The sequence below is a fragment of the Anastrepha ludens genome, chromosome 2 (assembly GCF_028408465.1).
Source record: "Anastrepha ludens isolate Willacy chromosome 2, idAnaLude1.1, whole genome shotgun sequence".
Taxonomy (NCBI): domain Eukaryota; kingdom Metazoa; phylum Arthropoda; class Insecta; order Diptera; family Tephritidae; genus Anastrepha; species Anastrepha ludens.
Window position 1 is genome coordinate 158,323,474 of NC_071498.1, and position 24,105 is coordinate 158,347,578.

General features: G+C 39.8%; 1 protein-coding gene across 14 annotated transcripts in view; it reads right to left on the reverse strand.

The window, feature by feature from the left end:
• The window catches only part of LOC128855676 (mucin-2), a 261,729-nt gene that overhangs the window by 73,697 nt on the left and 163,927 nt on the right, over positions 1 to 24,105 (reverse strand). For all 14 annotated transcript variants that reach the window (XM_054090774.1, XM_054090773.1, XM_054090785.1 and 11 more), the window contains 5 exons: positions 13,645 to 13,845; positions 10,161 to 10,360; positions 4,915 to 5,132; positions 4,263 to 4,839; positions 2,434 to 3,714 (listed from right to left, as the gene is read on the reverse strand). In XM_054090774.1, the coding sequence (XP_053946749.1) occupies positions 2,434 to 3,714; positions 4,263 to 4,839; positions 4,915 to 5,132; positions 10,161 to 10,360; positions 13,645 to 13,820 (2,452 nt within the window). In that variant the 5' untranslated portion in view covers positions 13,821 to 13,845. The remainder of the gene's footprint in view (positions 1 to 2,433; positions 3,715 to 4,262; positions 4,840 to 4,914; positions 5,133 to 10,160; positions 10,361 to 13,644; positions 13,846 to 24,105) is intronic.

Sequence of the window (24,105 nt, forward strand, 5' to 3'; positions counted from 1 at the left end):
AATCGCTTAAACAACGTTTCTATTAGACTGACAGTATCAATCCGAATAGGCTACTACAGGCAGCCACTATGTGCACAAAATTAATAATAACTTGAATAACCTAAATAATAAATAATATAACATAACTTAACATAGCATTACATAACATATCATGTCATAACATAACATAGCATTATGTAACATAACAAGACATACCATAACATAAGATTACATAACATAACATAACTTAACATAGCATAACATAACATGACATAACATAACATAACATAACCTAACCTAACTTAATTTTTCAACAACTACTCCAATTTCTGGATTTAAGCTACGAGGGGTGCCTTTTATATGTCGGGATTTGGCAACCCTGGTGTTGCAATCTGGCAACTGACAGCTGTATCGCAAAGTTTGACATTTTTTGGCTTTTACGTACTCAGAACGTTTTGAAATACCAGCGCTATTTGTGTTGTTTACAGTAACTTAAAAGATTCATCTCGGTCCAAAAATGGAATTAAATCGTGAACATTTTCGTGCGATTATTTTTTACAACTTTCGACGTGGATTAACTCAGCAACATTACACGGATGAACTTAATTCATTTTTTGGCGATGAAGCTCCATCAAGGACCAGTGTTTATCGATGGTATGGTGAATTCAATCGTGGTCGTAGTTCACTCCAAGACGAATTTCGTGAAGGTCGTCCAAAATCAGTTGTTGTTACCAAAACCATTGATGCTGTGCGCGAACTGATATTGCAAGATCGTCATGTGACCTATCGTGAGATTGAGACAATCTTAGGCATTGGTGGGACCAGCATACATTCAATATTGCATAAACATTTGACTGTCAAAAAAATTTGTTCGCGTTGGATCCCACACAATTTGTCAATCGCTCAAAAAGAGGCTCGTGTCGATTGGTCGAAGGAAATGCTCAAAAAATACGATCGCGGGGCTTCGAAACACGTCTATGACATCGTGACAGGTGATGAATCATGGATTTACGCGTATGTGCCCGAAAGTGAACAGCAGTCGACTGTATGGGTGTTTCAAGATGAGCCAAATCCAACAAAAGTTGTTCGCGCACGAAGCACTTCCAAGCAAATGGTCGCCTGTTTTTTCGGAACAACTGGACATGTCGCCACCGTACCACTAGAAAACAACGCAGAACAGTAAATTCTGAGTGGTACACAACCATTTGTTTGCCAGTTGTCTTCCAAGAAATTAGGAAAACCAATCGCCAAAGACGGATCACTCTTCACCAGGACAATGCGAGCTCTCACACATCGACTCAAACAACTGCATTTTTGAGCACCCAAAACATCGAATTAATGGGCCATCCGCCGTATAGTTCTGACTTGGCACCGAATGACTTCTTTTTATTCCCGTACGTAAAAAACAAACTGAGAGGTCAACGTTTTTCGACACCTGAAGAAGCGGTTGCGGCATTCAGAATGCATGTTTTGGAGGTACCTCATTCAGAGTGGCGAAAGTGCTTCGACAATTGGTTCAAACGCATGCAAAAGTGTATAGATCTTCATGGAGAATATTTTGAAAAACAATAAAGTGATTTTCGATTATTAAAATTTTTTTTGTTCTCTAATCCCGAAATATAAAAGGCACCCCTCGTAACCTGAATAACTAGAGTAACCTTAATAATAAAATGTATAGTAAATAATAGAACATAACTTAACATAACATAAAATAACATGGCATGACATGACATAACATAACCTAACCTAACTTAACCTAACCTAAGGTAATTTTTGAAAAAAAAAACTCCAATATGAGGATGAAGGCTAAGCTAAGAACTTAAACAAAGTATTTCCACCTTCATAGCATTTTTTTTTTTTGGGACTACAGTTAAATACTTCCCAATAGTTCTGAAAGAGGGACAAGCTGCAGAGAACTATTTGCCCACCCTATTTTTTTAACATTATTCCGCATTCTCTTAAAACTGTAACTTGTAAAAACAAATGTACTATTGGCAGTCGCTCTTCGGCATACCTTTAGCGGAAGTATCAAATCAGTCAAAAACACTCTCACACAAACCATTTGCTATTTTATTAAATTTCCACATTAGAGGAAGGGCACTGAAATTCACTCTTAAGAAATACCTTTGGCAAAGTATTACAACAACAGCCTGGTATAAAAATTTATAGCCATGTCTTATCCAACAGCATCCGATGCCGGTTTTTTAGCCTACGCATTGCATGCCATTACTCTGATCTTCAGTCTCAAATAAAATAGTTAAAAAGCTCGGACAATTTGTTATTTACTTTTGGGCAAATTTATGTTAGAACTCCCATACAGTTATTCAAAGCACAATAATATGGCAAGCTCTTAAAGGGTTGTTTACTTTTTTTCCAAAAACCGCCCCTCCCCAGCATTCTACTATTGTTGTTATTGCTTGCGTTATATTACATACTTCAATCAAGCTCACTTACCTGGCTGTATGGCATTTCCGATTATGGCGCGCGCATTTTTCAGCTTCCTTTCACGCTCGGCCGCCACCATTGGATTACCAGTTTCGCTCACTTCAATATTCTCAGTTTGCGCACATAGTTGATCGACCTCTTTCGATGATTCGCTTTGCGCTTGCCGCAACAACGCTATGGAGTTTTCCATGGAGCGACGCGCATCGTCAAGTGACAACGAAGCGACAGAGTTCTTTGAATCGCTCGCCTCGATTGATGCCGTTTCCGATGGTGGTGGCGGTGCATTGGCGGGCGTAGTCTGTAGTGTCTGATCGTCAGTTTCCAATTCTTGCGCTGCAGCCGCTGCGGCGGCAACTTCCTCCAGTGCACGCAATTCGCCTGGCGTGGGGCCTTGTGGCGCTGACGGATTGGTTGCTTTACGCTCGAATTCTTTCTTATAGCTGCCGACACTCACACCAGGTATGCTGAACTTCTTCGTCTTTTCACCGCCCCCGCCGCCGGTGTTCATTTGCTGCAACTTCTCGGTGGTTTCGAGTACACGCGATTTGCGACGGTCAGCGTTGAATTTACTCAACGAACCCTCGTCCTGAAGACTGCATTTGCGCACGAATGGCGTGGGTGTGGCATTGTTCGATGTAGTAGTTGTTGGTTTGGCGATTGCGGTTTTGGCATTACTGGTTTTTGTTGGCGCAACTGCGGCTTGCTCGCCAGCTTTCTCAGTTGAGGGTGCAATTTGACCGATGGCATTTACTAGATCAGCCGTTTTGTGCTTATTGACGAATTTCTTAATAACTTTTGTAGCATCTTTTTCTTCTGGTGTCTCTTCCAGCGATTCCAGCTTACCAATGGTCTTTTGACGCGGTACGCCAACATGTGTCGGTGTTACCGGAGTGCTGGGTTCATTTAACTGTGCTGCTGCAGGTGTAGTGGGTGTGGATTCCTCTTGGATCAGTTGCTCGCAGAGATCGCCAACCATTTCCATATCCCTTTGCGAGAAGCTGGCCGATGGCATAGTTTTGAGCGATGCTGGGGTAATGGGCTCTTCAACAAATGCGTTCTGTGCTGCCTCATCTTCCTCCTCCGTCTCCATGGGTGTTTCCTCTGTCAATGGCACTGTTGTCTCTTCGAGTATCATTGCACTGCTGCCCAGTTTGTCCTTCTTCTTCAGCGCAGCACCATGCGCATTCTCCGTAGAGACGGTGGTCTCGAGTTTACGTTTACTCTGCACTGGGCTGTGTGTTGGTGTGATTGTGCGCGTAGGTGATGGCATGAGCGCTGCTTCACCGCCAGCTGATGGGGGAAAAATGTGGAGAAAAGAGAGAAAAGTGGAGGTGTAATGAATTATGGGTTAAATGATGGAAACACAAATTTAGTACGCTTGAATGTTTGTACGAGTAGGGTTATTTGTAGACGTTTTTTTATAGATTTAGAAAGTTTTGAGAAGTATTGTAAGAGTTTTGTTTGAGGGGAAGTTGGAAATAGTTGTGATCAACAAACAGAAGGCAAATGAGGGATAGGAAATACAGTTATCAGCTATTTACAGACAACGGGAGTTTGCAACTACTACATATGTAGGTACACACAAATACATATACAAATACTACACTAGTCGCTCTTTCAGGCACAAAAACAAATATTCACAAAAAAAAAGCCAAATGCGCGGAGCTTGCAAAAGAAATTAAATTTTTCTATGTATTCAAAATCTATTTCAAAACTATATTTTTCGTAACATTGCGATTTAATTGTACTTTTTTTTGCTGTATAACAAAATATTTGCGAAATTTCTTCCACAAGCTCTGCGTTTATCTTAAATAAACTAAATACTACCGACAACCTACCAGCAACCATGTCCAATATTCTTCGTTCTGCTTCCGTATTGCCGCCCATATCACGTATCGATCCCACCGAATGGCTTCTTGGCACACGTTCTCCTTTGCCTGCATCGGCGGATGGCACAACCAATTGATCGGCCGTCACGGCGGCCGGTGTTAATGACAACAAAACATCCAAACGTACTGGTGTTTGTGTTGCCAGCTCCTCAGCCAAATCCAAACATGAGACATTATCATTTTCATTAACCCACCAATGAGCGCAAATCTGTTCGATGGTGGCACGTTTTCGTGGACTCACCGTCAACATGTCACGTATGAGCGATGAGGCACGCGATGGTTTCTTTGGCTCATAGTAGTCACCTTGACTGATTTGCTTAACAAGTCTTTTAAAATTGGAGCCATCAAATGGCATTGACCCATAGACTAGAGTGTAGAGGAGTACGCCAAGGGACCAGCAGTCGACTTCTGGACCTTGGTAGGGAGTACCTTCAACAATTTCGGGGGAAGCGTAAAGCGGTGAACCGCAAAATGTGGCGAGTAGATTTTGTTCGTCAAAAACATTCGACAGTCCAAAATCGGCGATCTGGAAATTGATGGCAGAAATTTGGAACATTTAAAATGTATTTTTAGCAAAGTGAATGCGGTGAAAGATGCTTACCTTCGCATTGCCATGCTCATCGAGTAGTATATTCTCCAATTTCAAATCACGATGACAAATTTTGTGCTTGTGACAATAGTAGACAGCAGTGGCGACTTGCCGGAATATGCGACGCGCCTCCTCTTCGCTAAGCACCTTACGTTCCGAGAGGTAATCATACAGTTCACCGCCTGCGGCAAATTCCATGACTAGCACCATCTTTTCACGATTCTCGAAAACTGTAAAAAAAAGTGAAGTGAAATTTTTCTTTAGAATTATATCACGGGGGGTAATCGAAAATGAGATAAATTAATATAAAAATAATAAAAATAAATAAAATAAAATAAAATAAAATAATCCTTACGAATACCACAAGAACACATAATAGACCTGATATATTTGTGGTAAATAAAAATGACAACACTGCGTTTGTCATAGACGTTGGCGTCCCATTGAACAAAAATATTCATAAAACGTACACAGAGAAAATCAGCAAATACTTCGATTTAGGGATTGACATCAAGCGGCAGTGGAAACTCAGAAAGGTCTTTATATTGCCACTGATCATATCGGCTCACGGACTCGTTCACGTAAATCTGTCGTAAAACCTCAAGAAGCTCAAATTGGAGAAGCACCTTATCTATGACCTTCAAAAAGCGGCTCTGCCGAATTCTTGCCACATCATAAGAAATTTCCTTCAGTAAATTAGTATATGTATTACTATTATTGTTACAATATTCACACCTGTACCTATTACTTCTATATTTAGAGTACGATAGTATAAGAACTTATTGAAACAGTGCAGCAAATCGGATGCCAAGTTGTGTAAGTGCTTCCCAAAGAATGGGAAGTTTGAACAAAAAAAAAAAAATAATAAATACATAGGTTAGGTTGGTATAGTTGCCCAGGGAATGAACACACTTGGACGAAGAAGGATTCGTCCTTTGTGATACAATTATGAAGGAGGTGAGGTGAAAGAGAAATACCGATGGGATGCAGGGAGTGGGTGGGGAGAGATGGTGCTGGGATGGTTAGGAGCGTGCGAATTACGAACGATAACTATATTTGCTTGATGAAATTCATCAGATTTTTAATGTCAACGGCTATATCAGCAGGCGTGGCAAAGAAGTAAGAGCCAAGATGCCTGGTTCTTAGCCCCGCCAGAGTAGGGCAGCTAAGGAGAAGATGCTGAGATGATTCCACCCATCCTCCATACATCCAGCGCAAAAAGGACTCGAGGTAATTCCAAGTCTCACAGCATGCATTCCTCGCGCATTGTGTCCTGTGAGAGAACCCACGAGATTAGAGAGCTGATATTATGTCAGCCTCAGAAGCTCGCCCGAGCGCCTCCGGTCCACACGTGGCCAGAAGGATTTCGCGACCTTACACGTTTGTGTACTTGCCCAGCCCGCGCTGAGTTGGCGCGACGCCCATCTTTCCAGGAGCACACGGCAGGTAGTCAGGGGGATACCAATTCTCTCCCTTCGCGGGGAAATCACCTCACATGTCTCTTGACTGGCCAGCTCATCCGCCTCACAGTTTCCCGCAACGCAGTCGAAAGTGAGGTCAAGCATTCCTTGACCAATTCCGAATGCACCGTCATAGACCCGAGGGCCCTTATTGCCGCTTGGCTGTCGGAGTAAATATTTACTTTCTTGACTGTTAGTACGCATTTGAGCAGCCAATCAGCTTCCTTGATTGCGGCTACCTCTGCCTGGAACACACTGCAGTGGTCCGGTAACCTGAATTTGAGTCTGAGGGGAGCTCCTCGCAAAAGACTCCTCCGCCAATCTTTCCTTCCAACTTCAATCCATCCGTGAACAAGTTCACCAGGCCCTGCCCCCAAGAGTAGCCCTCAGTCCACTCTTCCCTTGACGGAATATGAGTGGAGAAGGTTCCGGTTGGACTAAACGAGGGTATACAATGATCCGTTGGCAGAGTGATGAACTCGAAGTTTCTCAAGGATGCTTGAGTGCCCATAAGTGAGGTTGAGCTTATAACTCCAGCCCCTCAGTCTGATTGCGGTACGTGTAGCGGCAATTCTGCCTGCGATGTCTACGGGTACCACATTTAACATTGCGTTGAGCGCCAGAGTAGGAGTCGTTCGAAGCGCCCCACTGATTCCATTGAGTGCCGACCTCTGAACTCTCTTCAGCTTCTTCACCAATGTCGTCTTCTCTAGTGAGTTCCACTAGACTATGACTCCATATAAAAAGATAGGCTTTACAATAGTATTATATACCCAGAAAACAACTCTAGGCGAAATGCCTCATCTTTTGCCAATTGCGCCCTTGCACCCATACAAGGCAATTGTTGCCTTCCTCACACATAAATAAATAAATAATAAAAAAAAAATAATTAAATTAAATAATAAAATTAGATAATATTAAACAAAAATATAAAATATAATAGGACTATGAATAAGTTCGTGCGGTTTTTTTTCGAAATTTGAAACTTTATTGACGTAAAATGGTTACAAATTTAATATTCAAAATATTGTCCATCGCTTACTACTACTTTTTCCCATCTTTCTGGCAATTCACGGATTCCCTTTGTGAAAAATTCGGTCGGTTTTGCCGCAATCCACGAATCGATCCATTTTTTGACTTCATCGTAATTACGGAAGTGCTGGTCAGCCAGGCCATGTTGCATCGATCGGAAGAGATAGTAATCGGATGGCGCAAGGTCTGGACTATACGGCGGGTGGGGTAGGACATCCCATTTGAGCGTTTCTAAGTATGTTTTGACCACTTGTGCAACATGTGGCCGAGCATTGTCATGTTGCAAAATAACTTTGTCGTGTCTATCGGCGTATTGCGGCCGTTTTTCTCGCAGTGCTCGGCTCAAACGCATCAATTGTCGTCGGTAGACATCCCCCGTAATCGTTTCATTCGGTTTCAGTAGCTCATAATACACAACACCCAGCTGGTCCCACCAGATACACAGCATAACCTTCAGGCCATGAATATTCTGCGCCGACGTCGATGTTGAAGCATGGCCAGGGTATCCATACGTTGCCCGACGTTTTGGATTGTCGTAATGGACCCACTTTTCATCGCCAGTCACAATTCGATGCAAAAAACCCTTTCTTTTGTGCCGTTGAAGCAGTTGTTCGCATGCCATAAAACGGCGTTCAACGTCTCTTGGCTTCAATTCATACGGCACCCAATGGCCTACCTTTCGGATCATTCCCATGGCTTTTAAACGTTTGGAAATGGTTGATTGATCAACTCCCAAAGTTTTTGCAACCTCTTCTTGCGTTTGAGCCGGATCTTGATCGAGCAATTCCTCCAATTCGGTATCCATGAACTTTGGCGGCGCACCCTCGCGTTCTTCGTCTTCCAAGCCAAAATCACCACTTTTAAAGCGTGCAAACCACTTCTGGCACGTTCGCTCAGATAGAGCATGCTCACCATAAACTTCCACCAAGATACGATGACTTTCGGCTGCTTTTTTCTTCATATTAAAATAATGAAGAAGAATTCCCCGCAAAAACACATTATTTGGCACGAAATTCGACATTTTCAAGTGTGGTAAAAATATTGTTGTTTACGCTTCAAATAAAAAACTTATACTGACGTTTGTGCCTTACGACAGTAGCTCTCCAATGAATGTTTGGAAATGTGGATCGATGGAATAATAATCAAGTTACGCCATCTGTTGTAAAACCGTAACGAACTTATTCATAGTCCTATTAATAAATTAAACAAAAAAGTTCGTGTAGCGTAGTACACATAACAGAAGTGAAACTTCTGAAACTTCCTGATAGAGAATGAGAGAGGGAGAGAGAGAAAGAATATATATCTTAATAAATTCACAACATTTGCAGAGAATACAAATAGAGAAAATTTACAAAAAACGGAGAAGGGTCGACCGGTGTAGGTAAACGCCGGACACAAACCGTGGCAACACCGCGCACTACTCCGAGCGTTTATCACCCGCACACACGCAGCGATTCCAGGGCCGCGGCAACGCCACAAATTACCGCAAGGCAATACCAATAAATCCGACTCCGGAATAGATAGCACTTTATATGACGCACAAGCACTAGCCAGGAAACGGAAATGAGCGCCAAAAAGTAGGCACCAAAAAAACGCCAAAAACTTGGGACCAAAAAACGCCCCAAACAGTAGACACCAAGGAAATTTAACGCCAAAAAGTAGGCGCCAAAAATATATTTCCTAAAAAGTAAGTAGTGTTATTTCTCACTAGAAATTAGCAACTACAAGCAGAAACTAAGAAAAAATAGATAAGATATATATAAGGTATAGCTCTCTCTCTCTCCTATTCCTCCACGTTATATCTTTTTTCTCTCTCTCCTAATCTTCCACGTTATATCTTTCTTCTCTCTCGCGGAACGAAAATACCCAAAACGTTGCATGCCGTGAAATTTTACTCTCCCATCTCGCTCGTCCATCGACGCCTAAGGAGTTTCACTTCAAAAATAAAATAAATGAAATAAAAATAAATAAAAAATGTATTTAAATTAAATTAACTAAAATTAAATTAAATGCGAAAACAATTTAATGAAATGAAAAAACTTCAATGAAATAAAATGAATTAAAATAAAATTAAATAAAAAAAGTAAAATAAAAGCGAATAAAATAAAATGAGACATTATTATTATTATTATTATTGATTGGCTGTTTGTGCATAAGGCCATGTAACATACTCGAACAGTTTTAGGCTATTAATAAAAACTAAAACCGCTGTAGGCTTCATTTCTAGCAGGAGGTCTGGATATATAGCCCCATTTCCCAGGTAATTTAGTCTGCGTCGTGCCACTGCTGGGCAGTCGCATATTACGTGTTCTGCTGTTTCTTGTGCTTCTTTGCAGAGTCTACCAGGAATCGTTTTCTATCGCACCTATCTTTTCCATGTGATAATTAAGTTTACAGTGTCCTGTTAGTAGTTCAGTGTAAAGTTTTATGTCGTTACTGCTTAGGTTAAGGATTGCTTTTGCCTTTATCCGTTCCGGATCTATGAGTGTTTTCGATTGCCGTATGCTGGATTGGGCTCTCCAGTATGCCTCGTTGTTCCTGCTCACGTAGAAGGGCACTTTTGAAGCTGTTATTTACCCTACAGAAAGGTTCAGGGCCTATGAAGGGAGTGTTTTTCGCTAAAGTGTCCGCATTCCTCATGTCCAGAACCCACATCAAGGTAACAAAGTTTCTTGATGCTAGGGTGTTGAGGATTTTAATAAGTTTATAACACTATATTAAATTTAAAAAAAAACTGCATAATATGTTAAATTTCTTCCTTCTTACCTTCATAAATGTGTATAATATTGGGATGCTGCACCGAGCTCATAATTTGCACCTCACGCCGTATGCGCACCAAGTCCGCCTCAGCTTCTATTTTGCACTTTTTTATGGTTTTTATAGCCACCTCCTGGCCGGTTTCCTTATTTATACCTAATTGCACTTTACCGTATGTGCCCTGACCTAACTTTTTAATAATATCGAATCTGGGGAGAAAGAAAAAAACATACATGGAATTATGAGTAGCTATTTTAGCAGCAAATCATTTATTTTTTCAGCATAGAAATACACTAAAAAACAAATAGATGAAAAATAAATATACAGTAAAAACTCGATTATTGCACTTAATGAAAACCGGACTCGAGGTAGTCGCAAGTACTGAGGTTTTTTTTTTCATACAAATACTGAGAGCAATCCAATTTAATTTGTTTTTATTTTATTAATTAAATACACTTTAAAGAGCTAAGTTTTATTCGAAATTAAAGAAATTTCCGATTTTGGTTTGTCTTGTATAAAGTGAAGTCCAAAATAAACAAGACTGGCGTCAGGAAAATGTTTTTGATGAGTTAGTGAATTAAAAGTTACATCCCTAGCTGGCTTCCAGTGAAAGATTGGTGACATTCGTTTCAGTCGAAGCAACGTTATTGCGTCTAAACTGTCTGTTGGAGTCATCGGCACAAAAATGAGTTTCGAACAAAGAGCTAATATCAAATTTTGTTTTAAAATCGGTAAAACGTTTACCGAAACATTTGAATTGATGAAAAAAGTTGATGGAGATAATTGACGATCTCGTGTCGGAGTTCATCAGTGGTTTACACGTCTCAGAGATGGTTGTGACAATGAACATACGGGCCGCCCAAAATCAGCAATCACCGAAAACTACATCGAAATTGTTCGTAAATTTATGAAATTCATGGAATCGGAGTTGAATATCTCCAAAACATCGATTTATCGCATTTCAACTGATCATTTGGGCTTACGAAAGGTCTGTGCACGTTTCATTCCGCACAACTTAACTGAGGACTAAAAATTGCTTAGAATTCAACATTCGAAAGACCAGACGAGCCACCATCCAAAGAATCGTGTTTGGAGAAGTGAAAAATCAATTCGATGCTCATTTGTTTTTACGATTCCAAGAGAATTGTCCTCAGTGAGTTCGTGCCAATGGGCCAAACAGTCAATGCAATTTTCTATCTTGGCGTTTTGAAGCGGTTGTTGCATCGCACGCCCTGAATACCGCAAAGAAGGAAGCCGGCGGTTATTACATGATAATACACCATCCCATCGATCCACTCTTGTGACTGATTTTTTGACTAGAAATCACGTTTTAATCACCAATCACTCACCGTATTCGCCTGATACGGCTACCTGTGACTTGTACCTATTCGGAAAATTGCATTTGGTCATGAAAGGAAAATGGTTCACGTCCGTAGAGGCCATCCAAAAGGAGCTTGAAGCAACTTCCTGAAGGAGATTACGGATTCCGGTCCATGACCTGAAACACTCTTTCGAAAAGCTTTTAGATCTCGCAAAACAGTGTATCGAGGCCAGATGGGACCATTTTGAATAAATAAACTCGAAGTTATCAGAACGAAGTTCCTGTCGTTTCTATTTTAGCTCAGTCTTGTTAATTTTGGACTTCACCTTGTATAATAGCTTGGCTTTCCCTTTTGACATATGACTTGTAAATGGCCAGTTTTTGGCACTTTAATCCGCAAACCAATTGAATAACGAAAACCATCAGAAGTCTTAAGAGTTTTGCTTTTACCTGCACCGGATACAGATCGCGTAACAAACTTCTTCATTTTATTTTTTTCTTTACGCGTTATTGTTGCTCTACGCACGTGGAAGTTTTTAGCTGATGCATTAATGGAAATTCCCGCATTTACGTTATTCAGAAGTTCGGGGTTTTTTATTGTAAGCAGCGTAACTTTCTCTTTTTGCCATTATGAGACCACATCAAAAGTTAACGCAAAACTGTCATTTTGTTACCAAATGAATATGGCGATACTTCCCTTAAATTCCTCTGGTGATGCCCTAAATTCTATGATTGATTTGGTCCCCTTGGATCTTAAGATACAACAGGAAGCAATAAAAGCAATGCATAGACTCCATAAATATGGTTTCTGGCACAAAGACGGAACTTCGGGACACAGAGAAATCTTTAAGTTGCTATCTGAGTAGAATCCATTTTGGCACCTAAAGACGACCTGATACCCACAGTTTCATTTGGAAGAAAATTTGATGTCAGATTGATGTCATTGCGTGTGCAATCCACAATACATGCAGGGAGGTATGACGGATATTTTCTTTACTGATGGGTCCAAGAATGAAATAGGGTCTGGAGCCGGATGGTACTTAAACGATAGTAATAAGTATCACTATGCTATGGAGGAAACGGCAACTGTTTTCCAAACAGAAGTTTTTGCCATCCTGAAAGTAGCCGAATGTATAATCGAGAGGAGATGGAGCAAGAATAAGATTGGAGATTTCAGTGACAGTCAGGCTGCATTGAAAGCCCTGGAGAACGCGAAGCAAACCTCAAAGATTGTTCAAGAATGTAAGAAGAACCTTAATTCTGTCGCAAGACAAAAGAGGCTAGTGTTCAAGGAAACGAAATTGCCGTCAAATTAGCCAACCGTGGATCAGCGGTGCCCCCACAAGGGCCAGAGCCAATAATCGGAATCAGTTCCGCAGGAGTCATGAATTGGATCAGAGATTATGTAGGCAATTTACATAAAGAGGGATGGTCCGGTCTGGAACGCTGCAGAACTGCAAGGTGTTTTGTGACAAGTCCGAACAGAAAACTGTTAAACTTTCTACTAAAACTTAAAAGGAAAGACTTTCGATTGATGGTCGGTACCATTACAGGACACAGCCCATGGGGTCAGCATATGACCACGATTGGAATCATTGAGGACCCAGTGTGCCTGTCATGCTTGAAGGAGGCGGATAGCACTGAGCACTTTCTCTGTGAGTTTACTGCTTTTGCTAGAGCACGGCTACGAGTTTTGGGTTCCGATGTGGTGAGAATGAGTAAAATTCGTTCTCTAAAACTGGAGGATATCTACAGATTTTCCAAAGAATCTGGAAAATTCTCACAGGACTAACTATATCTATTTTGTCTCTATTCTTTCCTATTTCTTTCTCTGATACTTTTCTTCTTCCCTCCATGACTATCCGCTCTCTTTCCAAAGCTTACGAGCCACAAAATCTCTTTGTGCTCCCCGGCTCGACCTTTTCAAATTTCAATTCCCCTAAATGCATTCAGCTGGTTTAATTAAAAAAATGCCATTACTAGAACGACATCGACGGTATTTTGCTGAGCTTTATTCTAAAAAATTCTACGTAAAAAGCGCAAAAGAGAAAGACAAAGCAAAAACTGTTGCAAGTATCGAGTTAAAATTTCGTTGCATGTATCAACTGTGCAAGTATCGAGTTTCTACTGTACATTCGATGATTAAAGTCGCTTTGCCCCAATCGAACTCACCTTTGACGCAACTTCTTTCGATGGTTATTCATTTTCACATCACCCGTATTCGCTATCCCGCTCATTATATTATCTATTCTATCCCGTGGAATACCCGATGGATGCGCCATGCTAACCGCATCGCCACCAGCATTGTTAGTGGTGGCGGCCACAGCATCTGGATTGCTTATCACCATTTTTGAGCTTTATCTGTGGAGTTCACTGTAAATGGAAGAAAATAATAAAAAAATATATAAGTAAATATAAAATTCAATATAACACAGCGAAAAGAGTATTACATAAAAATATGTTAAAGGTACACACAACACAAGAAGTTTTATACGGGTATGTAAGTATGTGTGCGTATATAAATCATAGTAAAACTGCAATCCAATAATTCAAAGAGAGGAAACTAGGTTTAGAGCGCAGTGTAGTGAGTGCATGAAAGGGAATTTAGCGAAAGCAAGCGGGAAAGGAGCGGGGAAATGAAATATAGCAATAGAGAAGTATTTGCTCTGCATTCGAGAGGATATTATCAATACGAATATGTTTGCTGTTGTTGGCATACGCACGTATGTATGTATGTATGTATGGTATGTGTGCAGCTCGTTTTGCAATGAGTTATTGAGCTCATTATGGCAACTTTATTGCCCCAAAGCAAAGTATTGCTTTTGAAAAGCATTGAGCGAAACGCTTGTCACCGCTTGCCAAGTGGGCCACAGGAAGCTTAAGTCGCTTTGTCTAATTCATAACTGCATTCATGCGCAAAGAGCGCAAGTTTTAAATTGGAAAGCAAAAGGGTGCAAAGCATTTATGAAAAATATGTGCACTACATACATATATATGTGCGTGTATGGGTGTGTATTATAAGTAGAAGTGCCCTTTAGGTTTGTTTGGCTATGGCAAACATCTGGTAGCAATAACTTCATGAATTTAACATTAACTTTGTTCATTTCGGCCCGCGCTAAATGATATCGCATCAGTTTTAGATCAGTTTTGATAATTTTTCTTGTATTCTTTTGAAACTTCATTATTTTTGTGTACAATTATAGCTCAATGTCTAAAAAAAAACCATACAATTTCAAGCTTCAGACCTGATACAAAAATTAGAAAAATTCTACAAAACTTTTCATACCGATTTCAGGGTATTTAATTAGAATTTCTAGAAAAAATGTTGGTATGCAGTTTTAAAGCTTATTAAATTTTAACACAATAAAGTGCAAGTTTGAAGTTGCTAAAATATTGCATCGATTTTTTATAATTTTTTTCCTCAACAGGCTCGCGCATTTGCCGGACCCTGTAGGCACTCGAAGTGTAACCAATTTCGGACCGCTCGCATAGCTGACGCACGGGCATCAGATATCTGTTAGTTGGCTAAATGACAATCCAGAGTATTGTTTACAAGCACGCGGAAGCTTTTTGCAGAGAGTAAACGCGAAAAAAGAAAATCAGTAATGGATTTCAAACGCAATAGTGTGATTGCATTATATTTTCTGGAAAGTCACAATCAGCGATTATTTGTGACCTCGAGCATCTTAACGTAAATAAAGTTTTTATTTATCGCACCATTACTCGTTACACTGATACTGGTAGCATCGCGAAACGTCTTCTTCCAAAAGGGAAGTAGCGACTTAAGCGAAATCCCCGACCAAGTGCCAATCAAATGGCGAAAGAACTGAAAATATCTGACCGTAGCATCCGCCGCATATTGAAAAATAATCTCACAGTGAAGCCTTACAAGATCCAAAAGGTGAATGATCTCACACCAAAGCAGCAACAAGTCAGACTTGAGAGAACGAAGGAGTTGCTTCGCTTAGCCGAAAGCCGTCAATTTCCAAACATTGTGTCTTTTGACGAGAAAATTGTTCAAATTAAGCAATTCGTAAACGCCCAAAACGATCACGACCGTTCATATGAGAATTTGAGTCATCCAATGGCCACCAGGAGGCAGCATCTGCCACAAGTAATGGTTTGGGCCGTTGTAACCAATCATTTTCATCGAGCCTGGCGTCAAGGTAAATGCGAAATATTTTCCGGAAAGTATTCTGGAGGTGGCTTTGAAGCCGTAGGCAGACAAACATTTCGGTGGCAGACCATGGACGTTTCAACCGAACTCAGCACCGTCTCACAAAGCTCAAGTGAACCAGAATGGCTAAGAAACAACGTTTCGAACTTCATGACATCCACAGAATGGCTTTGAAATTCACCAGACGCGAATGCGATGGATTATTCTCTTTGTGCCATTTCGTAGAGCAAAGTCCGATCTAAAAGATTCATCAGTCTCGAGGCGCTGAAAAAAGCCCTTGTCCGCGAGTAGACCAAAATACCTGCAAGTCACGTTCGAGCAGCTTGCGATTCGTTTCTAGACCGTCTGAAGGACATAGTCAAGTCAAGGCGAAAAGTGATCATATCTAGCAAAAGTAAATTGATTCTTCATTTTGTATTATTTTCACACATTTTTTACTTTGAATTGAATAAAATTTATGTTCCAAACTAAGTTTATGACTTTTTTAATTGGTCACACACGAGTGCTGGACCTTGTATATAAACAAAAAATGTCGTGCATACTTTGGATAAATGCGGGTATTTCACTAACGTACTAACACATCTATCACCATTAGAATTACCAATCGCTACATGCAACGCGGTGCGACTCAGAGACAAGGAAGCTTCGACAAAAAGATCGTCCAGTCACGGAGAGATCCTCCTACAGGGACACTCACTGCTCAAAAACAAATCAGACTTCACGATCCCCAATCTTAACTTCAAGAAAGATTTTACGGTACATTTTCCACCCAACCCTCCCATATCGTATTACAATTTTAATTTTATTTTTTAATTATTTTTAATTTTTTAAAATTATTTTCCCCTAAACACAGACCTCGCATAATCGGACCCTATAGGTGTCTGCTTAAGAGAGAGTACACTGTTCAATGAATCAGGGTATACATATTACTCTTTTCCCAAAGTAAAGTTGGTATTTAAAATGGGAGAAATCGGTCAATAACCACGCCCACCTCCTTTACAACCTGAATTTTCAAAAAAAACAAAATAAAACACTTGCTAAAATTTAGGATGCAAGTAAAAGCGCGTTTATCTCAATAAAACTTTTTTTTGTCCTTTCAAAAACATTTTTTGTCCTTTCAAAAGTTGGAAAGTTATGGGAATTCCTCTACGAAACTTTCCAAGGATTACTGACGTAGTCTCAGAAATTATTAAAAAAAAAACAATTTGACGGGGGGCTGTTTTTCAAAAATAACAAAACGAAAAAGCATTTTACCAAGAAAATTATACCAAAAAAATTTAAAACAAATTTTTTGGAAAAAAGTTAAATTTTGTCCCAACAACAAATTTTGTTTTCTTAACTTTATTCGTAACTAAAAACTTAAAAAAATGTCTCAGTCTCAGCTATTAAAACAAAAGAAAACAATCTGACGGGGGCTGTTCTTCAAAAATAACAAAAAACAAAAAATTACAAAAAAATTAAGAAATAAAAAATTTTACAAAAAAAAATTTACAAAAAAAATTTCCAAAAAAAAAAAAAATTAAAAGCACAAATTTTATGCCAAAAGAAATGTTTGGCTTTTTTTTTAATTACTAAATTAATTGAAAATTTTTTGGTTTTTATTTAATCTTAAAAAGAATCGAAAGTATTTCACTTTGAATTTTTTTTCGGTTCACTACAAATACAAGAAATGTTCATTTACCACAATACGGCGCCTTGATGTGAAATCACACTAACAGAATTAGGTTTTTAGATACTAAAGAAAGAAGCATCCCACCTCTTATAAACTCACTCCAAGCGGGGGCTACAGAAAAATACCTAGTAGCAGATTTTATTATTGCATACAGAAGTCAACGTCCAACACTAATTTTCTCTGTTTTACCATATTTGCAAACACATACATATACACATACACATATGCATATCTGTCTACATGTATGCATATCATTGTGTTTTGTTTTCAATTCAATTTGAATATTACAAATTGCAAAAATAATTCGATTATTGAAATACTTTAAACTGCATGTAATAGGTAGAAATCCTTAAGGCACCAGTTGAATCGAATATTCAATTAAAATTAAACTGAGTATGCAAAATAGCAATCAAATGCTTTTAATAGTAAATAAATTTGCAATATTTGCATTTTGAATAGATGTTTTCTAGCACAGCCACAGGGTGGCCCAATTGAACTACGACCAACATTAAACTATCATACATGACGTCGTATGACTTTCGAGCTGCTGGCAGTATAAGGCCTCTTCGATACGCCTTTATGGACGAGAGAGCCATATACCTATGTGTGTGTGAGAGAGAGTCCTTTCTCTCCAGACACACCTGAGAGAGAGAAAGAGATGCCAGATACACACCGCCTACGCTTTGAAAGTATTGTAAGAAAAACTGTTAAGGCTGAAATGGATTGAAATCCGTCCGACTTAGTTGTGACATTTTCACGAAAGTCTGATTAATGTCTGCTTTGATTAGAAGATTTTTCGAATTCGACAATTCGTAAACAAGAAAATTAATCGACTTTAGTTAATATAGAGTTCTTAGGGAAATTTGGATACTCAAATGGCCGCCACAAGAAGTCAAGCACCAGCATTTGAAAAGTTTTGAATGGTCGCGGCAGCCGTTGATCGCTCTCTTCTGATATTTTTAAATTGCGACTCCTACATTTGTGATATTCCGCATATTTAAAAAAATGGAAGGTTGTCTGTAGAGATGGGTAACTAAACACTGTGCTGAACGACTGGACTGGCTCTTAGAGACGTGCCGCACGCTCTGACTTACCTCTAGAAAAGCTTGCAACTCAGTAACTTAGTGGAAAGAAATAAAATCAGGACTTTTTAAATTTTTTTTGTTTTTTTTTTGTTTTTCAAAAGATGTGACCAAACAAATCAAGCTGTTTGGCGATTATTGCATTACTATTTATTGTATATTATTTGCATTGAAATATTCTATTTTTCACATGCTGAAGTAGAAGTGGAGCACGAAGAAGCAACAAACAACCACTGGTCTGGGCAACCGACGAGCTCCCGCAATAGAAATCTGCCACCAATCTGAGCACCCAGTAAGCCAAAGAGAATTCAAACTGTCACCGGCCTGAGCAACCGGTGAGCTGCAACCGGTGAGCTGCAACAGGCACGGACGTGTCTTTAAATTATTTGAAAAATAGATTCATTAAACCTTAAAAATATTAAAAACACATTTTTTTGAATAAAATAATATCAGATGTATTTCAAATAACGTCGAGACACCATTTATAATGAGTCTTCTAAATTTTGGCAGAGGTAAGCTAAATATTTTCCAAACCGCTTTTGATTTTCCATAAATTTCGATATGCCCACCAATTTTGAGATAGCACACTTGTCACAGCTCACTGTGTTGACTCTTTAAAGTAATTTGGAGTTACTGAGTTACCCATCCCTAGTACTCTGAATCAATGGATAAAGTAGGCTGACTACATTTGATTGAATTGCAGAACCAGCAATCAGACTATAACTTGCCGATTGTTCTTGTTTGCCTGAATCTGAATATGAGCTCTGCAAGTCACGTTTTCGAGCTTAAAAGTCCAAAAAACCAAATTCTGGGCTCCATTTGAGGCCATAAAATAGTGTGGTTTTTTTTTTTTTGAGAGTACGAATTCCTTGAAAGAGTAGTACTTTTTTGTGCGGATCACTGTGTGGACTTTTTATACGAACCTAAGCTGTAAATTAAACAGACGATATCTCAGAGCCAAATACAAATTTGGTATACTCGTATATCAAAATGTGTTTGAAAGTGGGATAATTCGATTTTTTTTTTTGTTTTTGTTAACTGTGGTATCACAATGGATCAGCAATGGCATAAGTGAGTTCGTTTAAAGACCGACATTTTAAAAAATAACTCTAACTGTTGCACTTTCAGTACGAAATATCGCGAAAACTTTGTGTCTTTCTGTGCTATTTTGAGTATGAATTCAGTAATTCAAACACTTTCGGAAGAGTGTAGTACGGGCCCTGATTCACACAGCACACACCAAGCAGTACTAATGGTCAGCAAATGCAAAGCCAGTCGTCCAACCCAGGTGAAAGGCCAAGGCTAACCCTAAACAAAAACCAAATGTGTCAAGTACGCAAGAAAGAAATTCTTGTGTCGACCAGTTCAAAACCATAAGTTGCAGTAAAGACCTTCATTTAGAAAAACTAAAAAAAAATTCGAAAAAGTAAATTGTTTTTCAAGCATTTTTATATTTACCACCTGTGCGACGATGCGTTATCATGGTTCAAAATCCAGGAGTTGTATTCCAACAAATCCCTTTCTTTTTTGACGAATTGCTTCAGGTAAACATCTCATAATGCCCAAATAATAGTCCTCATTAACTGTCTAACCTACTGGCAAAAATTCGCGGTGCACAGTACCGTTCTACCTATGAAATGAGAATTTCAGCTATTAGTCCATAGATGTCGCTAGGAGTATTTTTAAACCTTCCCAAATGTCTTGTTTCTTTCGTCTGTCTGTCTGCCATCTGTCATCTGTCAACAATATTCAGTTCATTGATTGTTACATTTCATACAACAATGCATTTTTGTCGCTCTTAAAAATGTCGAATTTCGTGTCTTCAAACTACGATTTGCAGACATCGTTGATTTTCTGTTATCAATTGAAGAAAAACGCTTCTCAAGCTTATCAAATGCTTATAGAAGCTTATGGTGGACATGCTCTAAGTAGAGGTGGTTTGAAAAATTCCGAAGTGGTGATTTTAGCGTGGAGAACGAGGAAAAGTTTGTGGACGCCGAATTGGATGAAGATGATGGTCAAACGCAAGAAATGATGGCAGAGCAGTTGGGAGTGACCCAAAAAACCATTTCCAAACGTTTGAAAGACATGGGCATGATTTCAAAGGTCCGAAGGTGGGTGCCACATGAACTGACTGAAAGGCAGCAAGAGAACCGAAAAACCACTTGTGAAATGCTGCTCTCCCGCTTTAAAAGGAAGTCGTCTTTTTTGCATCGAATCGTTACGGGTGATGAAAAATGGGTGTATTTCTCCAATCCCAAGTGTAAACGATCGAATGGTCCACCCGGCCACAAGCCAAAAACAACGCCCAAACCAAATCGCTTCGGCCGCAAGGCAATGCTGTGTGTTTTCTGGGATCAGCGTGGTATGATTTGGTACGAGCTATTAATAGGACTATGAATAAGTTCGTGCGGTTTTTTTCGAAATTTGAAACTTTATTGACGTAAAATGGTTACAAATTTAATATTCAAAATATTGTCCATCGCTTACTACTACTTTTTCCCATCTTTCTGGCAATTCACGGATTCCCTTTGTGAAAAATTCGGTCGGTTTTGCCGCAATCCACGAATCGATCCATTTTTTGACTTCATCGTAATTACGGAAGTGCTGGTCAGCCAGGCCATGTTGCATCGATCGGAAGAGATAGTAATCGGATGGCACAAGGTCTGGACTATACGGCGGGTGGGGTAGGACATCCCATTTGAGCGTTTCTAAGTATGTTTTGACCACTTGTGCAACATGTGGCCGAGCATTGTCATGTTGCAAAATAACTTTGTCGTGTCTATCGGCGTATTGCGGCCGTTTTTCTCGCAGTGCTCGGCTCAAACGCATCAATTGTCGTCGGTAGACATCCCCCGTAATCGTTTCATTCGGTTTCAGTAGCTCATAATACACAACACCCAGCTGGTCCCACCAGATACACAGCATAACCTTCAGGCCATGAATATTCTGCGCCGACGTCGATGTTGAAGCATGGCCAGGGTATCCATACGTTGCCCGACGTTTTGGATTGTCGTAATGGACCCACTTTTCATCGCCAGTCACAATTCGATGCAAAAAACCCTTTCTTTTGCGCCGTTGAAGCAGTTGTTCGCATGCCATAAAACGGCGTTCAACGTCTCTTGGCTTCAATTCATACGGCACCCAATGGCCTACCTTTCGGATCATTCCCATGGCTTTTAAACTTTTGGAAATGGTTGATTGATCAACTCCCAAAGTTTTTGCAACCTCTTCTTGCGTTTGAGCCGGATCTTGATCGAGCAATTCCTCCAATTCGGTATCCATGAACTTTGGCGGCGCACCCTCGCGTTCTTCGTCTTCCAAGCCAAAATCACCACTTTTAAAGCGTGCAAACCACTTCTGGCACATTCGCTCAGATAGAGCATGCTCACCATAAACTTCCACCAAGATACGATGACTTTCGGCTGCTTTTTTCTTCATATTAAAATAATGAAGAAGAATTCCCCGCAAAAACACATTATTTGGCACGAAATTCGACATTTTCAAGTGTGGTAAAAATATTGTTGTTTACGCTTCAAATAAAAAACTTATACTGACGTTTGTGCCTTACGACAGTAGCTCTCCAATGAATGTTTGGAAATGTGGATCGATGGAATAATAATCAAGTTACGCCATCTGTTGTAAAACCGCACGAACTTATTCATAGTCCTATTAAAACCAGGTGAAACAGTTGACGGTGCACGCTACCAACGACAATTGGCCGTTTTGAACAGCGCTATACACCGATTGGTGTGACAAAGTAATTTTTCTTGATGACAATGCACCGCCACATCGAACAAGAGCGACCCGGAAATTGGTGGAGACGTACGATTGGGAACCGCTGGTGCATGCGGCTTACTCACCAGACTTGGCGCCTTCCGCTTATCATTTGTTTGCATCGATGTGCCACGCACTTTCACGCTTCTTCTCACGAAGAAGCCAAAAAATGGCTCGATAATTGGTTTGCGGCCAAAGACGGGCAATTTTTTTGGCGCTGCATCCACAAACTGCCTGAGAGATGGGAAAAAAGTATCGCTAGCGACGGCTATTATTTTGAAGATTAAATTTGTAACCATTTTTTGTTAATAAACGTTTGAAATTGAAAAAAGTCTCATTTCATAGGTATCTACCGGTAATCCATAAAAACCGTGGGCATCGCTTTCTTTTTGACTGAAAACGACGTGGTTGTTTTTTTTTGTCTTGGTTCATTCGGTGCTCTCCACTCACTCGCCTGATGTCTGGATTGCGTGTCGTACTCATAAACCTACATCACGCGTTTATTGAATGTTCAGCCAGATTCAGCTATGGATATCATGTCTTGGACCAACTTTGCAGCAAATCATAAACTACAAAGTCCTGAACGGATCCATAAGCAATGTTCAAGTTGTCTGCTCTTAAATAATAATTTTTTTTTTTTGAAATTTCTACATCCCTATCCATCCATATCCTAACCTTTTCAAACAAAACAGCACCAAGTAAATATAGTCTTTTGAAAAGTTGCTGCCACCCTGTATGTGCCTATATAAGAACTACGTTTAATATGTGACATAGCAAAAGCTTACATAAATATAATATTTATGTGGCTATGTGCAGACATATGTGCGAACATAAGAGCGGATAAAAGCAAATGCATGATTAATTTAAAGCATTTTGTTTTCTCAATTTGCTAATTTGCAGCAATAAACAAGCACACATGTTTTTGTACACTCCATTCGTCCCGTATGCATCGACTAGAGCTGTTGCACTTTTGCAACCATTCAAATGAAAATCACTTAAAAGACACTCCGGCACGCACTTGAGATTATTGCTGCACCGAGGAAGCAGCCAACGCTAAGTGCAATGAAAGAAAGTGAACATGTGTGGCAAGTGAGTACAAGTGAGAAATGCTAAAATATATATAAATGCATATACCTATATAAGTATGTGTGTATGCATGAACGAGAGTGGTTCAAAAAGTTCTTAGAAACAATTACAAATCCAATATTTCACTTCTCAGGAGATCTCTTTCAGAAAAGCACACGCAAATTTTGTGACTGATCTTTTCAGGAGCTTGGGTGCATGAAATGAATAAAAATTAATTTCAGGTGCCTATTAAATACTATTTTTTGCGCGAAAAAGCTATCCCGTGGACTACTAGAAAATTCTAAAAATATTTTAAAAACTTTTCAGTTTCGATTGGTGCCACCATTCGCCGTTCGTCCACACATTTTAATGCGGCCTTGTCAGCAAAAATGACTGCAAACGTCTTAGCTAAATCTACGACAACCCGCTTAACACCTTGGACGAATGAGGTCAAACTACAGTTAAAAGTGAAAGTCGATGACACACCAAGACCGACCGTCAACAACCCCAACATTTTCGGCAGTTTGCTCTTCATCCCGGCGCATACAACCGCAATTAGCGCTAAGGTCCAAAACCGCAACAAAGTCCTCAAATCGCTAGCCGGCAACATTTACGGCAAAGACAAAGATATGTTGCTGGCGACATTTGAAGTGAGTGGTGACCGGCCGTCGATTCGCGGACCGCTAATAATTCGCAGAGAAAAAATCTCCATTCAAAATACAACTATCAAAACAGCCTCGAGATGCCTCCTGACGTCTCCCTTGCAGCGCCTTTACAAAGAGGCTTCCAGGCTCCCGCTCAAGGAGTACAGTGAAATGCTCAGCAAGCAGTTCTTGCTTTGGTGTTACCAAAGGATGTTA